The sequence below is a fragment of the Cervus canadensis genome, chromosome 28 (assembly GCF_019320065.1).
Source record: "Cervus canadensis isolate Bull #8, Minnesota chromosome 28, ASM1932006v1, whole genome shotgun sequence".
In the NCBI taxonomy this organism is placed as follows: domain Eukaryota; kingdom Metazoa; phylum Chordata; class Mammalia; order Artiodactyla; family Cervidae; genus Cervus; species Cervus canadensis.
Genome location: NC_057413.1, coordinates 10,464,767 through 10,482,929, shown reverse-complemented (window position 1 = coordinate 10,482,929; position 18,163 = coordinate 10,464,767). Strand labels below are relative to the sequence as shown.

The 18,163-nt window shown below is 43.6% G+C and overlaps 1 protein-coding gene across 1 annotated transcript in view; it reads left to right on the top strand.

The window, feature by feature from the left end:
- The first annotated feature begins 3,286 nt into the window (after positions 1-3,286).
- Positions 3,287-18,163, top strand: part of DTNBP1 (dystrobrevin binding protein 1) — a 96,802-nt gene continuing 81,925 nt past the window's right edge. Inside the window, exons 1-3 of the mRNA XM_043450152.1 lie at positions 3,287-3,482; positions 13,536-13,589; positions 15,021-15,071. Of these exons, the coding sequence (XP_043306087.1) occupies positions 3,427-3,482; positions 13,536-13,589; positions 15,021-15,071 (161 nt within the window). The 5' untranslated portion in view covers positions 3,287-3,426. The remainder of the gene's footprint in view (positions 3,483-13,535; positions 13,590-15,020; positions 15,072-18,163) is intronic.

The following is an 18,163-nucleotide window of genomic DNA, read 5'->3' as shown; positions in this document are numbered from 1 at the left end:
CTTGCTTCTGACCACTATTACTTAAACTGACACAACTTGTCACATGCTTCAACTCGGGTCCTTAATCATTCCTATAAGACAACTCGTGTCCCAGTTGTCATTTTCCACTTTCATTATTTTTTCATTTACTTTTGTTTCCTCATAATTATTTCTTTTTAGCACTTTAAAAACTTCTGTTTTGAGGTTTATCAGATATGATGGGATTAAGAATGTCCATAAAACATCTCAAAATGAAGGACCAACATGCTATAGACTAACAATGCAGTGGTCGACAAAAATCAATGGGCACAGATAAAGCTATTTTCTAGTGACAGGCAGACTCTTTTTGATCTGATTTGGTGCCTTATTGAAATCTGTAAAACTTAGTAAATTGAAAGCTTATGAGCAGAGGAGTTTATTTAAATTGAATAAAATGAAAACTATTTATTGTTCCTCAGTACCTGTGGTTTCCACATCTACTAGATACTGAGGAATCTGTCTCTATAGACTGGATCATTAAATCACTTACTCTGTACCAGGTATTATTTCCGGGTGGTGGAGACTCAGTTAATAGCACCCCTCTCTATTACTTGTCTCAACTAAGAAAGAAGAAAGTCAGCATAAAGCACCCATCACTTTCATTTCTGGCAAGGCTGATGAAGCACATGACTTATGTTCATGGACAAGCAGAACTCCTATTACAGAACCTCAGGATAAGACTTGTCCACCCAGTCACAGAAAGTACAGGTCACCACAGTCTCCTCGCCTGGCAGCCTGTCCTTATGGAGAAGAATGGCTGTTCTTTACTGGATGTTTGCACCCAAGAAAAAGAAGAGAAGATGGGGCCAGGGCCCTAATTCCCTAAACCACTAATCAGAATAGTCACCTCGGCTCTGCCAGGAAAGGCCTATCCTCACACAGCCCCTCTCATTTGCCTCATTCAATCTCAGCCCCTAGTAGATCCTGTCTTTAAAATGTTGATATTTTGTTCATCACAATTTTTTTTCATTAATTTAAAACTTTTTGAATATTGCATTAAAATATTATTTATCTTGATTTATTAAGGTTTTTAGTTCCCCCTTAAGTTTTACACCTGCCTTACCCACCTCACCCTAGTCTCAGACCCCGTTTTAAAATACACGTGTGAGCAAATAAACAACTTCTTCCTTTTTAAATATCTATCTATTTTTGGCTGTGCTGGGTCTTCATTGCTGGGCGAGCGAGGGCTACTCTCTAGTGGTGGTGCATGGACTTCCCATTGCAGTGGCTCCTTGTTGTGGAGCATGGGATCTAGGCTAGAGGGCCTCGGTAGTTGTGGCACACAGGCTCGGTTTCCCAGCAGCACGTGGGATCTTCCAGGACCAGGGATTGAACTACTGTCGCTTACATGCAAGGCAGATTCTTAGCCACTGGACCACCAGGGACACCCCAGATAACTTTTTCTTAATTAAGCATTACTAAATAAATTGTCACATAATGTCATGTACTAAGTTGAGAAACAGGATGTACGGGAAGTGACTGGGCCGGTAACTGGAATGATCAGAAAAGATCTACGTTAGAGGACGATATTTAAGCTGAGCTCAAATGCCACAGAGCCAGTGGTGGGATAATTTGGAGAAAAGCTTGTGAAAAGGCCTAAGAAATGAACCTGAGATTTTCAGGGAACACACAACACACCAAAGGTTGCTGGTGCTAAGTCGCTTCAGTCATGTCCGACTCTGTGCGACCCCATAGACAGCAGCCCACCAGGCTCCTCCATCCCTGGGATTCTCCAGGCAAGAATACTGGAGTGGGTTGCCATTTCCTTCTCCAACACCAAAGGTTAGTGTGGCTTAAATGTCAAGGAATGAGATAGGTGAATAGTACTTACTTTAGGTAGAAGGTCAGGAAGGGTTCAAATTTTGAGACTTGTAAGCCCAGTGAGGAGTTCGACTTTCTCCCCAAGAGCACAGAAGGATTTAAAGCAGGAAAGCGACATGATCTGATTGCTCTTTTTAAATAATTCTCTTTGGCTGTTGTGTCAAGGATGCATTATGGGGGTGTGCGTGGTGAAAGAGGAGAATCAGATCCGTCAGTATCCCTGGTGAAAGACGGTGGTGTCTTGGATCAGGGTGATTTTAGTGAAGGTGGAGAAAGAGGAGCACGTTCTAGCAATGCTTTAGAAGTAGAGTTGATTGGACTTGATGAATTAATACTCAGCAGCTGGGGAAAAGAATAACTGGGTAATTTCGGGTGGCTTAACTTGAGCAACCAGGTGGATGGTGGTGCCGCTTAATGAATGGAAGAGGCTGGGATTAGGTTCGAAAGTGAGCTTGCAATCACATTTTCAATTTTTGGTGTTTTGGGTTTGGAGATGCCTGTTGGATACAGGTGGAGTTAATAATTGGTGTAAACTGAAGGAGGGGGAGGGAGGACTGGGCTGAAGATGGAGATCTCGGGCGTCACCCGTGCCTTGATAGAATTTACCGCATTGTAATGGATAGAAAAACCCAGGCAGAGAGCATACAAGGAGAAGGGCGGGAGGCTGCAAATGTAGCCTCTGGAGAAGCAGTTAAAACAGGAGGAGGAGGAGGAATGGACCGAGAGCGTGCAAGTATGGAGTCTTAAGACTGGGATAAGGAATGGCATGAGAACCAGCGAGAGGTCGAGGAAAAAAATCAGAGAAGTAACAAATGGAAACCACTGGTGATTCGACAAAGGCCTCCACCTTCGGTGCGAAGGACCGAAAGCCTGTTGGGACAGGCTGACAAGAAGAATGGAAAGTCAGGATGTCGGAACAGTCGCCACTTTCTCATCGAAGAAACCGAAGCTGAGTGGTTAACTGTCATAATCCAAGGTCAGAGCCAGCGGGCTCAGATCCTGGAACCAGAGCCCAGGAGAGTGTTCGCGACAGGTCCACTCACTCAAGGAAGCGCTGAATGTAAAGCATTCTTTGACGCGGCCGCTTCTGTTTTAAAGAGAAAAGGCAGCCGGCCCGGCTTGGGCGAGAACAGGGCTTCAGAGCGGCAGGCTGTCTCCGCGGCCGGGGAAGGACCGCCCCCTTTTCCAGCAGCCCGAGCCGGCGCGCCCTACTGCGGCTGCGCAGGCCGGAGCGGGGCGGGGTGGGGCGGGAACGCGGAAGGGGACGCCGCGGGGACGAGCAAGGGCGGGGGCGGAGCGGGGCCGGGCGCGGGGGCGAGCAAGGGCGGGGCGGGGACGCGGAAGGGCCGCGCCGCGGGGCCGAGCAAGGGCGGGGGACGGGGCCGAGCAAGGGCGGGGGGCGGGGCCGGCCGCGGGGCCGAGCAAGGGCGGGGGCGGGGCCGGCCGCGGGGTGCGGGGCGGGGACGCGGAAGGGCCGCGCCGCGGGGACGAGCAAAGGTGGGGGGCGGGGCCGGCCGCGGGGCGCGGGGCGTGAGGTGACAGGTGCGGGGGGGCGGCGGCGGCCTGAGCAGCGGAGACGCGGCGGCGATGCTGGAGACCCTGCGCGAGCGGCTGTTGAGCGTGCAGCAGGATTTCACCTCCGGGTGGGTACACGGTGGGGGACGAAAAGGGGCCAGCACGGCCGGGCCGGGGAGCCGGGACGCCGCCTCCGCGCACCCGGGGTCTCATGTGGCGCCCGCCACTCCCCTCACCCAACCCCGGGCCTCCCATCCGCGCCCGGGCGGGGACAGTAGCCAACTTTCCGGCGTCGGCCCGGCCGCACGAAGTAACTTAGGTCCCGCCGGGCAGGCTCAGACCCGCGCGCCGGGGCCGGGAGCGGGTCCGGAAGGCTGCGGGCGGCCGGGGGTCGGGTGACCTTTCCCCGGCAGATCCGGCCGGCCCGAGAGGGGTCGGGTGAGAGGCGAGCGCGCCCCACCCCCGCGGCCCCACGAGGGACGGTGCCCCGGCGCCCACTCCCACGCCGCCGAGACCCCTGCCGGCTCGGGCCGTCGTCCCCTTCAGACCGCCGGGGCCCGCCCGGCGTCTTGCTCGGCCCCGCGCGCGGAGACTGAGCGCCTCTTCTTCCCCTTTTGCTTTCTCTCTCTACGTCGGGTTCAGCGCCTCAGTGAAGAAACTCTCGGGCCACAGAAACGCCACAACTGGCGATCCTGTTCATGCCCTAGTGGTGACGCGCACGCGGACCTAGCGGTTCCCGAACTTTGCTTGGAATCTCCTGGCAACCATCCTGGTGCGTGCTGGGTTGCAAAGGATAGCAGCTACACCAGGCTGAGGATGGGGATTCGAAAGGACCACCCCCCCACCCCAGGTGATTCCAGTTTGGCATAGACTCTAACGCCAGGGGCCCTGGGATCTTACCTCTACTAAGCAACGCGTTTCTGCAAGTTTCTCTGCCTCATGTTCCGCGACTGTTACAACAACGGGGATGATGAAGATGGTTCTCATCTCACAGGGTTATTTGTGAGGATGAATGAACTAACGTGTAAAACAGCGCACTCACGTTGTGTCACTGTTATTATTCAGTGCTTAATTCATTTTAACTTTTCCATTTCTTCCAAAAGGGTGTCACTTTGATAAAGGATGTGTCTGTCACCTTTAGATTACGGATCCGTTGGCGAAAGCTCTGCCTTTGAGGGCCTCTCCATCATGTTTTACGATTCTGATGAGAAAGATGTTAGCTACAACTGTATCTTAGTGGACAAAAATGTTTATATTATTTGCCTCTTAGGTGCTGAGTAGTAACAGACAGGCAGATACTTGAGCATTTACACGTAAAGCATTTTTGGTAGTCTTGGTTTGATGTCCTTATGACTGTTAATTGTAGATGTCCTAGGAGTCATTGATTGACGCTGTGCTTGATTGCTTGCATTCCCCGCCCCCCCCTTTAAATTTAAAAACTAACTTATTTTCAGAATGTAAATTATTGAAACGTTGGGGTACGATGCTGCAATGGTAGCATGAGAAGAGTAGGTCGCAGATAAGCCCATCTGGTACAGCCCTCCTGTCGTTACCTCAAGAAATTCCTTGATGGAGTAACAGTCTATCTTCTGGGAATTACAACTACTGAAACTTTACAGGTCAGGTGGTTGCCTCTGAACCCATTCATTCTTTGAACTTTGCTCAAGCAGGTTCAACTCACCTAGGAATATGGATTCTCCCAGACCATCCTGGGAGATCTGGAAAACCCGAGTTGAGGGTTGAGTAACCGAGAAGGGTGGAGGGGATCTGGTTCGAGAATGCCTTCTCGAAAACGGAGTTTACCTGAAGCATGCCAGAAACTGGGGCCAGTTTGGGATTGGAGGGTCCTGAGAGGGCTTCCATTCTGTGAAGGCCCTTCATGGGCTTCCTTGTACAGGTCACTCTGAGCGGACAAGCCACTGGACCGGCCATGTGTGCCATTAGCCTGTCACCTGGTAGAGAAATCACTCCTCCGCAAGGTGAAATTAAACACAGCTGTATGTGTATATTACATGAAGGCACTGGGGGATTCAGAGCTGAAAGCGACATGGCCCTTGCCTCTCAAAACCACCAGACTGGACCTAGCATTCCTTTAGAACACTTCCTGTTGGTGCCCATAGAAGCCAGAGCAGCTGGCTTACAAAATAACTGGGAACATCTACCCTTGGGGTTGCCCTCGGAACTCAGTAGGGGAAAGGTTGGCTGCCTTCCTGAGCTCTTTCACTGTGGAGCTTCACAGTAGCTCAGAGCAACAGCCTGTCTTCAGAGACTTCTGCTCATTTTCAGTTTCTGGAAATTCATATAACTGGAGCTGAAACGTAGGCAGTTTACTGTTTTTCAAGTATAATAGGAATATTCTTTATCAGGCTCACAAGAGAATGCCACATTAGTGGTTAAAGCATGTGTGAACACTGAATTTCAACCTTCCATTCAAACTTAGAGAAAAGTCAGCTTCAAAGGACTGTAGGTTGTCCATGGACTCATGATCTTTTTTCATCAAGTTTCAATCATCATAATAGTTATGTCAAAATCAAGGTAAGCCTAGAAATTACGTTGCTTTCTTTCTGGGCTAACTGGGCGGTTATCTGGTGCAGGGGCTGAGGGACAGAGGGGACTGGCTCCCAGCTTTACTCTTTGCTCCTCACCTACATGCGTCCTCACCTGGGTTTATGTCCCCCAGAGCTCTGGGAGCCTTTTGGAGAGTTCACAGAGAACCTCTGCTCTTTAAGGACTGGCTTGAGCTCTGAGGGAAACTTCTGGACACACTGAAGCACTTTCTTCAAATCCACTCTGGTCTTTGATTTTTTTTTTTTTTTTAACCTTCAGAGCAGTTATGACCCATGGCCTCAGGATTGATGTATTCAGGCGTGCAAACCCCTTCAGGAAACTGACAATCAGATTTACCAAGGGTTTACAGCTGCCTGGCACTGGCTGGTATTTCCTGTCGGTAATGCTCTCGGTGCTTTTGGATAGGGAGGGATAGAAGTTCACAGTGGTTACTTGTTGCAGCTAGACAGTGGGTGTTTCCTTCTCAGGGGTCAGAGCCCCTCTCTGCCCTGACCTCCAGCCTTGCCGCTGTGCTCACTTCTCTTCTCCCGTCTCGGAGTATCATAACCTCAAAGGAGAGTGTCTAAGAGTCCAGTTCACAGTTCACATTGAGGCTTTGCCTCAAATGCTGGCTCTTCCCTGATTACTTACCTTTTGATATAAACAGGGGAAAAAACCTTAGTATTCAACTTGACTTATTACTGAGTTCCTACCAGGTGTCAGACACCAGTGTAGGAAGTTTTCATAGAAGTTACCATAGAAGTTTTTTTCATTTTTATAAAAAAAAAAAAGATATGAGGCTACACGCCCAGTTTGCCTGCTCTTTACCAGTGTCTGTGTTTGGGGCCAGATCCTGCGGCTACAAGCTTGACATAAACAGTGTCTTCCCTCCAAATGCCCTAGCCTGGCGGTAGCATAAAGCAAAGCAGAAGGAAGTGAACGTGGAAGATACAGGTGATGTGGGTTGTGAGCTCAGAGGAGTCATGATATAAGATGCTTCAAAGAAGAGCTGACTTCTAGACTGGCCTAGAAGAATGAGAAGAGATGAGGCTAGATTTGGCTGACGGATTTCAGAGACGAAACTCTTGTGGGAGAGGAACCTGGAAAGGAAGTTTAGTGTCTGATAATAGAGGGTTGTCAGTGCTTTGCAAATTAATTCGTTTAGAAAATATTTATTGAGCACTTACCTGTTGATGGGGCTTCCCTAGTAGCTCACATGCTACTGCAATCAGCCTGCAATGCAGGAGACCCAGGTTCAATCCCTGAGCTGGGAAGATCTGTTGTGGAAGGGAATGGCTACCCCCTCCAGCATTCTTGCCTGGAGAATTCCATGGACAGAGGAACCTGGTGGGCTGGAGTCCATGGGGGCGCAGAGTCAGACGCAACTGAGCGACTAACACTTAACACCTATTGACAGGTACTAGGGTTGCAGCAGAGAATGCACACCAGACAGCAAATAACGGCCCTGCCCTCACTCAGCTGGCCGGAGGCCGAATATCTAGAAGGTCAGAAGTACTTGCTAAAAACAAAGCAGGTTCAGGGGTTGGGCGGGGGTGGGAGGATTGCTGTCTTACATAGGATGGTCTTGGCTTATTTTTAGGTTGACTAATCTTCTGAAGGTTTTGGGGAGGGTAGCAGCCTGAGCCTGCCTGTATTTTGGAAGAATAATTTGAGAGGCAGGGTGACGGGAGGACTAGAGAAAGGGGAGCAGGGAGATTATTTAGGAGGCTGTAATTATGGAGCAGACGAGAGATGATGAAAAGGCGGTGCTGGTGGAAATTTGACAGAGGGAATAATGACAGGCACTGGTTGATTTAATAATAAAGACTAGCAAGTGAAAAAGGTGGAGAAATTGAGGATGTTAATTTTGGAGTATCTTAGATAGTGATGTCATTTACCAACAGAGAAGTTGAGCAGTGTTGAGAGAGAAGGAGCTGGTGCTGCTGCTGAGTCACGTCAGTCGTGTCCGACTCTGTGCGACCCCATAGACGGCGGCCCACCAGGCTCCGCCGTCCCTGGGATTCTCCAGGCAGGAACACTGGAGTGGGTTGCCATTTCCTTCTCCAATGCGTGAAAGTGAAGTCGCTCAGCCGTGTCCGACTCTTCACAACCCCATGGACTGCAGCCTACCAGGCTCCTCTGTCCATGGGATTTTCCAGGCAAGAGTACTGGAGTGGGTTGCCATTGCCTTCTCCGGAGAGAGAAGGAGCAGTTGACAGTAAATGTGTTGCGAAGTCCAAGAAGCAGTGGGAAATTCAGGAAACACGGAGGAAAGAGGTCAAGACCAACTGGGTGCATTCGGGAGTGATTAGGATAGAGACTCTCCGCTTCCTGAGTCTGTGACTTGTGTGTGAGTCTCTCAGCTGTCAGAGCTTTGGGGTCTGTGCACTTTTAGCTGTGATTGATACTTTTGTGTTTCCTGATTTTCACTTTAAAAAAGAAAAAAAAGTTAATGGGAAAATATAATAGATTGGATTTGTATTCATAAACAATTTAAAGTCAGAATAACAGGCATGAAAACATTATAGGACAAAATATGCTAATTAATACATTCTGTGGTGTTTTAATGCAGCCACCCTGGCCTTTCATAATAGCTGATGGGCTTAGATGAGTAGGACATTAAAGTCCAGGTACGTGGAATGCTATCGAGGTCCCCCATGCCATCAGGTCAGGCCTAGAAGCCCATTTCCTGCTCAGCAGTCCTTGCCAAAGTCCACCTTTCATTCTATGAAACTACTTTTTAAACTTTTTGTCCAAGAGGTTTTGCTGGTTATCTCCATTTCTTAAGAAGATGCCTCTATCTTAGTATTTGCTGTAAAGCTTAAAAAAAAAATAAATGTGCTATGGTCAAACTAAGGTCAGTCTTTGAAACAATCTCAAAATATTGTAGTGTGATGATGAATTTGAAAGCAAGTACTTCGGACCCTGAAGCGTGCATTGGTTGCTTTGAGTAGGAAACAATTGAGAGGTGGCCCACTTGGAATTCTGTGTATGAATACACTCCTGCGGTGGCTCTCCTGTCTCCCTGGGGGTGTGCTGTGTTGTGAAGAAGGCTAGGAACGGAGGAGAAGCCTTTTATGGGAGCTGGTGCATTGGGGGACCTCTGTTTTATTTTACCTTGGCCCTGTAATGTACATTGCTTCTTTCTTGATGGCGATCATTTTTATTATACTTGCTGATCATTTTTATTATACTTTTTGTTTGAATTGCCTCTATAATTTACAGCTACTGCCAGCTGCCAGAGTCATATTCGGAATTTCCTTTAATTCTTGTGGCAAATCATTATGGTCAGTATAATACTCCTATTTTATGGTTTAGGAAACTGGGGAATTGCACTCAGACCAGTATTTCCTTCTCAGCGTGGCAAGACACTGTATGACTCAATTAGTGGGTTGTTTCCAGCGCAGAATCACTGTGAGAAACTTAAGAGTTATCCTCAGATAAAAATGGTAAGCTCCTGTCAGTTGAATTCGAGGTTTGGAGTATGTACTTCAGAAAGGACCTTTTTGCTTTTGGGAGGATTACTTGTTAAATTTTCAACTTAAAAAGTGTTACATTGACTATTTTTATCCTTTCCTTAACTTTTTTCACTGTTTCCAACTTTCTTCTTGCTACTTTGTTTTTTTCCAGCAGTTTCTATTCTGAATTTGGCATATTGATGATTTACATGGAAAAGGTGTGATGAGAAAAGATGAATGTCGACAAGACTGTCCTTCTCCAGGGGAGCTTTCCGACCCAGGGATCAAACCCGGGTCTCCTGCACTGCAGGCAGATGCTTTACCGTCTGAGCCTCCAGGGAAGCCCCAGCAGTTGTGGTCCATGGACTCAGTTGTTGCAGCTCCCAGCCTCTAGAGCACACACTCAGTAGTTGTGGCACATGGGTGTAGGTGTCCCATAGCATGCGGGATCTTCCCAGACCAGAAATCAAACTCGTCTCCTGCATTGGCAGGCGGATTCTTTACCACTGAGTCACCAGGGAAACCCCAAAACTTTTTTTTTAAACAAAGTTTTAAACATATACAAAAAAATATATACAGTGAGCCCCATAGATACATTATTCAGATACAACAGTTAATTATTGTCACATTTACTCAGTCTCTCCCTTATTTATAGAGTATGAGCTTTCCTGATGGCTCAGATAGTAAAGAATTCACCTGCAATTCAGGAGACATGGGTTCCATCCCTGGGTTGGGAAGATCCCCTGGAGGAGGGCATGGCAACCCACTCCAGTACTCTTGCCTGGAGCATCCCATGGACAGAGGAGCCTGGTGGGCTACAGTCCATGGGATCTCAAAGACTCAGACATGACTGAGTGACTAGCACTACTTATAGAGTAAACCTCAGACTTAGTTCTCACCTCTCTCAGAAATCAATTTTCATCTTTAAAAAAAATACACATGTTATATAAATGCAATGCCAATGTCATACCTAACAAAATTAATACTAATTCTATGATGTTATGAATTATCCAGTCCATAATCAAATTTCCTGGTTCTTAAAAGTATCTTTTTACAGCTGATTTGTTCAAATGCAGATCAAATAAGTTCCACACATTATAGTTAGTTAAAAACCAATTTTTAAAGCAGATGGTTGTTAAGGAGCCACCTGGGGAAGCTTACTCATTCTTCCAATAATTTTAGTTTCAGCTCCCTGTAAGCTTCCTCTTTTCTGTTTCATTCCAAACCAATTTTTTCTTTCTTTTGGGGAAGTACGGAGGAGAAACCCAAATTTGATCCATTACAATTGAGGATTTACAGTTTTTTTCAGAAATAAATGTTTGAAATACTAACCTAGAGATTTGCTCAGTTGTATAATGAATGGTCCAAAGAGGATCTTAGCAGTTTGCTTCAATATCCTTGTTACCATGTGAATTATCCCAAATCACTGAAAATAATACTAGAATCATTTTGACTATAACGCACTGCTGTGTCCATTTGTTCTAGTACAATTCTACCTGGGATGTCACAACCAAGTGCCTTTCTCAGATTTTGGAGTGGAAAATGGTTGAATGACTGTCAAAATAACTTTCTTGAGCTGTTGCTTAATCTTAGTTTAAACTGGATTTACTGGTTTCCAAGCTAAGCTCAAAATTTTTTATTGTTTTTCTAGGACAGGTAAGACTTTCTAAATTCAGGTCATCTGGAGAGATGTCTACAAATAGTTTTGTATTAAAGAGATTGCTAAGTCTTTTTTTTTTTTTAACATTGTAGAGGAATTGATCTTATCAATATTTTAGTTTTTGAAAAAGAACATAAAATAGTATAAAATAAAATAGTCTTGGTGTGAAGTTGATACTGCAACTTGTTGACAAATGGCATTTGATATTGGAAGTCCCTTTCTGGTTTTGAGCTAGGCCTCATCGACTGAAAAGTTGGGGTCCTTCGTCAGCGCGTGCACGTAGAGCTGTGCAGAGCAGAGGGCTGGGGCATTCTGGGAGAGTCAGCTGGTGTGCTCGGACACGCAGCTCCGCTGGTGCGCTCGGACAGCTTCTGGCAGAGTGCAGTAAAGCTTCTCGAGGAGGCAGCACCTGTGTCTGCTTTCCGAGAGCTTTGTGGGGCTAGCTGGGGTAGTGTGGCCTGTGCTTCAGACTCTGTTCAGAAGTGAATATTTGTGGAAGTAATCAGATTAAGAAGAACACGTCCAGATGTTTTCGTTGTATGTGGGATTATCTCATAATTGAGCTCTCACATTTTGGCAGTCTGTCATATGATACAGAGTCCACAGTCCGAAGTAGGTAAAAATGGGCTGGTGAAGTAAAAAAAATATATATATATATGTGTGTGTGTGTGTGTGTGTATATAATCAGTTTATGAACGTCATATTTTACGTATAGAAAAGCCTGTTTAATTTTTTTATGTATGCATTTCTAGCCCATTTATGTTTTCCAGCCCAATAATTTAAAAAAGCAAATAGAAGGGGAGTAGGCTTCCCGGGGGAGAAGGCAATGGCACCCCACTCCAGTACTCTTGCCTGGAAAATCCCATGGATGGAGGAGCCTGGTAGGCTGCAGTCCATGGGGTCGTGAAGAGTCAGACATGACTGAGCGACTTCACTTTCAGTTTTCACTTCCATGCATTGGAGAAGGAGATGGCAACCCACTCCAGTGTTCTTTCCTGGAGAATCCCAGGGACGGCAGAGCCTGGTGGGCTGCCATCTATGGGGTCGCACAGAGTCGGACACGACTGAAGCGACTTAGCAGCAGCAGGCTTCCTGGGTGGCGCTAGTGGTTAAAAAAAAAAAAAAGAAAGAAAGAAAAAAAATCCACCTGCCAATGCAGGAGGTGTTCAAGATGCAGGTTCTATCCCTGGGTCGGGAAGATTCTCTGGAGGAGGACACAGCAACCCACTCCAGTATTCTTGTCCAGAGAATCCCATGGACAGAGGAGCCTGGCAGTTTACGGTCCATAGAAGTCACAGTGAGTCACTGAAATGACCTAGCACTCACGCAGGCTGCTAGCATTAAATAGCTAGCAGAAGCAGTAAGTAGTAGCTGATACGATGACCAGTGGTAGAGATTGAAAATTTAAATTTTTAAAATAGGATCCTGAACAGACTCCCAAAACCACTGTTTACTGGTTTCAGGTTGGCAAATTATGAGGCATTCCTAGCTCAGAAACATCTAAGGAATGTACTGTTCTCTTGCAAAATGCAATCAGTGGTGTTCATGATAATAACCCTAAATTATCAGAAAACGTACCAACTCCTCTTTAATGAAAGAGGTTTGTAATGTCTTTTAGAAACTTTTTATCAATAGCTAAAATTTCTCAGAATGTTGGCACTTAGAGAGTGCTTAGTATAGTATCACTTTAAAATGTGTTGGTTAGACAAAGACTTATGGGCATGGAGGGGGCTGGGGGAGAAAAGGGTGGGACAAATGGAGAGAGTAGCATGGAAACATATACACTAGGGGACGACAGAGGATGAGATGGTTGGATGGCATCACCGACTCAATGGACATGAGTTTGGGTAGGCTCTGGGAGTTGATGATGGACAGGGAGGCCCGGCGTGCTGCGGTTCATGGGGTCGCAAAGAGTTGGACACGACTGAGTGACTGGACTGACTGACTGACTGACCATATGTAAAGTGGCTAGCCAGGGGGAATTTGCTGTATGATTCTCAAACCACGACTCTGGAACAACCTGGAGGGCTGGGATGGGGGGGTAGGTAGGAGGGAGGGTCAAAAGGGAGGGGACATATGTATACTTACAGCTGATTCATGTTGATGGATGGCAGAAACCAGCAAAATGTTGTAAAGCAATTATCCTTCAATTAAAAATAAATTTTGTAAAATGTGCTGCTTAGACATTTTTTATCACTGATCAAGTTCACCTATGGGGACCACTCTCTTTTTTCTGATGTTTCCAGAGTAGTGAGGCTTCTTTAGTCCAGTCATATTTAGGAAATGTTTCTAGAAAAGGGATTTGGGGCAAGAAAAATATAAAAATATTTGCTGTAAATTTTTCACTTGTGGTGTCTTATATACAGTATACAAATATTTGTTGTCTGTAGAGGTGCTTAATTCTTTCTAAAAAAAGTATTAACTTTTCCAACCAGAAATTTTATCAGCTATGAAATTTGCATTTGAAAATTTCTTAAACTGTAAAAATGTGATATTTTATACTTGTTGAATTATAGGCTGAAGACTTTAAGTGACAAGTCAAGAGAAGCTAAAGTAAAAAACAAACCCAGGTAAGCATGTGCTGTTTTAATTTACTATGACTTAAATTTCATACAATTTTTGGTTATAGTTATAATAGTATAATTAATGTATTTTACATCTGTTGAGTGCATCTGACTAAACAGTTTATTGATTCTTTCTAAATTTTCTAACACTGGAAATTTTTCTGATAAAATTGTAAAATGGTTTAAAAAGTGTCAGGTAATTGTTTTACTCTATGACAGTCAATGGTTATTTGATCATAATTAATTTTTATTTGTATATTAAGAGCAAAGTAAAAGTTCTCCATTGAGAAGCAAATTAATAATGAAACAGTACTTGGCAAGTGAGCCTCTTCAGCTGTTACCTGTTTTATATGAAAACGCTAGTATTGTGCAGTTTTTTTTTTTTTTCATTTTTTTAAATAAAATAATGCACGTTACTAAATTTCACTTTAAGGCTATCAGTGGGGACTTCCCTGGTGATCCAGTGATTAAGACTCCACACTGACAATGCAGGGAGCACAGGTTGGATCCCTGGTGAAGGAACTAAGATCCTGCACGCCATTTGGCACAGCCAAAAATTTTTTAAAAGCCTATAGATGAGGAGCTTTTAAAAAATTTGCTTCGGCAGCTCAGGTTGAATGCATGAGACAAGTGCTCAGGGCTGGTGCACTGGGAAGACCCAGAGGGATGGGATGGGGAGGGAGGTGGGAGGGGGGATCAGGATGGGGAACACATGTAAATCCATGGCTGATTCATGTCAATGTATGGCAAAAACCACTACAATATTGTAAAGTAATTAGCCTCCAACTAATAAAAATAAATGAAAAAAAAAAAAAGAGGCAGGTCAGGTGGTCTGGTGTTCCCATCTCTTTCAGAATTTTCCACAGTTTATTGTGATCTACACAGTCATAGGCTTTGGCGTAGTCAATAAAGCAGAAATAGATGTTTTTCTGGAAAAAAAATTTTTTTTCTTCTTAGCTAGAATTCTGTTCAAGTGTTTCTTGTATTATAGTGGGTTAAAAATCTGCAGGGCCAAGTGATGGCTAATGGTATGTTGCAGTATATTAACTTTGGAATAGGGGCTTCCCCGGTGGCTCAGTGGTAAAGAACCTGCTTGCCAAAGCAGGAGGCACAGGTTTGATCCCTGGCTCAGAAAGATCCCCTGGAGAAGAACATGGCAACCCACTCCAGGATTCTTGTCTGGGAAATCCCATGGACAGAGGAGCCTGGAGGGCTACAGTCCATGGGGTTGCAAGAGAGTGGGACACAACTTAGTGACTAAACAACAACAACTTTGCAATAATACTACGTTTTTCTAAAAGTTTAGATCAGTTGTCATTAGTGATTTAAAAATATTCCACATTATGATTGAGAACATCAAAATTGTTGTGTGTAATTTTTTTTAGGTTGGCCTAAAGCAGCATCAGTTTTTAATAAAATAAGTGTTTCTTTTGGCAGGACTGTTCCATGTTTGCCAAAGTACTCTGCTGGACTAGAATTACTTAGCAGGTAAGTGTTTTCATTTAAATAAAAAGGTTATGCTTCTGTTATCTAAAAGTATTTTATAATTCTAGAGATAGAGACCTTAAAACAACTAAGTTTTTACCTTAACATAGAGATTGTGTCCCTCAGGGGCTTTTACTGTTCACTGATATATACAAAGGCCATTCATATTTTGAGCATATTGATCACTATTATATTTACTAATCGATAACTTTATTGTGTGCATGTATTATGTTCATGGTTTCTTTGTTGCAAGAAAATTGATTCTGGATTTGAGTCCTCAATAATTTTCTTGTTTTAATTCTTAATTTTATACCATTTCTTCTCCAATCCATTTCTCTTGATGTGCAAGTTAATATTAGAGACATGATTTTCTAAGATGACATAAAAAGCTTAAGTGACAAAGGGAAAAAGGATGAATTGTACTTTATCAAAATTAAAAACTTGCTCTTTAAAGAATACTGTCAAGAAAGTGAAAGAACAATTCATAGAAGGGGAGAAAATATTTGCAAATTATACATCTTTTGAGGTACTTGTATCTAGACTATAAATAACTTTTATAACTCAACAGTAAAAAGGCAAACAACCCATTGAAGAAATAGGCAAATGATTTGAATGGTCATTTCCATAAAAAAGATGGGCAAAGGGTGGATAAGCACATGAAAAAATTCTCAACATCTCTTTCTATAAATTTGACTACTTTAGGTACCTTTTGTAAGTGGAATCATGCAGTACTTGTCTTTTTGTGATTGGCTTGTTTCACTTAATATATTTTCAAGTTTCATCCATATAGAATGTAAAAATTTCCTAATTTTTTCCAGTTTTATTGAGGTTTAATCAGGATACACCACTATGTAAGCTTAAGGTATTGCTGCATAATGATTTGACTTAAACACATCATGAGATGATTGCCACAGTGAATTTAGTGAGCATTCACCATCTCATGTAGATAAAAAATAAAAGAAAAAGAAAAAAATGTTTTCCTTGTGATGAGAACTCAGAATTTATTCCAGCAACTTTCATATATCCGTTCAGTCGCTCAGTCGTGCCCGACTCTTTGTGACCCCATGAACCGCAGCAAGCCAGGCCTCCCTGTCCATCACCAACTCCTGGAGTTTACTCAAACTCATGTCCATCAAGTCGATGATGCCATCCAACCATCTCATCCTCTGTCGTCCCCTTCTCCTCCTGCCCTCAATCTTTCCCAGCATCAGGGTCTTTTCTAGTGAGTCAGCTCTTCACATCAGGTGGCCAAAGTATTGGAGTTTCAGCTTCAACATCAGTCCTTCCAATGAATACCCAGGACTGATCTCCTTTAGGATGAACTGGTAATGTCCAGTATTGTTAATTATATTAATAATATACACTACATCCCTGGTACACTTGTATCTTACAGACTAGAAATTTGTACCTTTTCACTGCCTTCATTCAATTCCCTGTCCCTCCACCTTGGGTAACCACAAATCTAATCTCTTTTTCTACTTGTTTGCTTGCTTGTGTTTGAAGTAAAATTGACTTACAATACTTTGTTAGTTCCTGGTACACAACATAGTTATTAGATGTTTCTGTGCATTACACTGTGATCACCACCATCCTCACCACTAATTCAAAGGAAGTTCCTTCCTTTTTAAGGTTGAATAATATCCTGTTGTATGAATATGCCATATTTTGCTTATACCTTCATCCATTAATGGACACAAGTTGCTTTGATTTTTTGGCTATTGTGAATAATGCTGCTATGAACATGGGTGTGCAAATATCTCTTTACGACCCAGCTTTCAGTTTTTGGTGGTGTATCCTCAGAAGAGGAAATGCTGAATCAGATGGTAATTGTACTTTAATTTTTTGAAGAACCAATATATTGTTGACCAGCTGCACTATTTTATATTCCTCCCTGTGTGTTAGTCGCTCAGTTGTGTCTGACTCTTTGCCACCCCATGGGCTGCAGCCCACCAGGCTCCTCTGTCCATGGGATTCTCAGGCAAGAATACTGGAGTGGGTTGCCATTTCCTTCTTCAGGGGATCTTCCTAACCCAGGGATAGCACCCTTGTCTCCTGCCTTGTAGGCAGATTCTTTACAATCTGAGCCACCAGGGCAGTGCACATATTTCCAGTTGCCATTTCTCGACATCCCCACCAAAACTTTTGGGGTTTTTTGTTTGCTTGAATTTTTTGTTTTGTTTTTTTGCCATTCTCATTGGTGTGAAGTGGTGTCTCATTGTGGTTTTGATTTTCATTTACCTAACAATGGTGATGGTGATCTTCTCATGTGCTTATTGGCCGTTTATGTATCTTCTTTAGAGAAATATCTATTCAAGTCCTTTGCTTATTTTTGGATAGGGTTGTATTTGTTTTTGTCGAGTGTTGGGCATTTTCTATATATTCTGGATATTAATCATTTGTCAAATATGTGATTTGTAAATATTTTCTTCCATTTTATTGGTTGCCTTTTATCTGTAGATTATATTCTTTGATGCACAAAAGTGTCTAATTTTGATTAAGTCCAGTTTGTCTATTTTCTTTGCTGCCTGTGTCTTTGGTGTTATATCTAAGAAATCATTACCAAATATAATGGCAAGAAGCTCATGTTTTCTTCTAAAAATTTTATAGTTTTGGATCTTATGTTTGGATTTTTTGATCCATTTTTATTTAATTTTTGTTTATGGTGTTAAGAGTCCAGCTTCATTCTTTTGCCTGTGGATATACAGTTTTCCTAGCACCAGCATATTTGTTGAAAAGACTATCCTTTCCCCATTTAATGATCTTGGCACACTTGTCAAAAGTTATTTGACCATACATGCAAGGGTTTATTTCTGGGCTCTATTTCATTGGCCTATATGTCTCCCGTTATGCCAGTACCATACTTTTGATTATTATAGCTTTCTAGTAAGTTTTGAAATTAAGAAGTGTGTGTCTTCCAACTTTGTTCTTCTTTTCAAGATTGTTTTGGCTTTTTAGGATCCCTTGATATTTCCTATGAATTTTATGATGAATTTATGAAAACATCCTGTTTCTCTTCATATTTTCACCCACTAATTTTAGCATCTATTACAGTTCTTGCTTGAAATAATTCATTGTGTTTACCAAATGGTGATTTT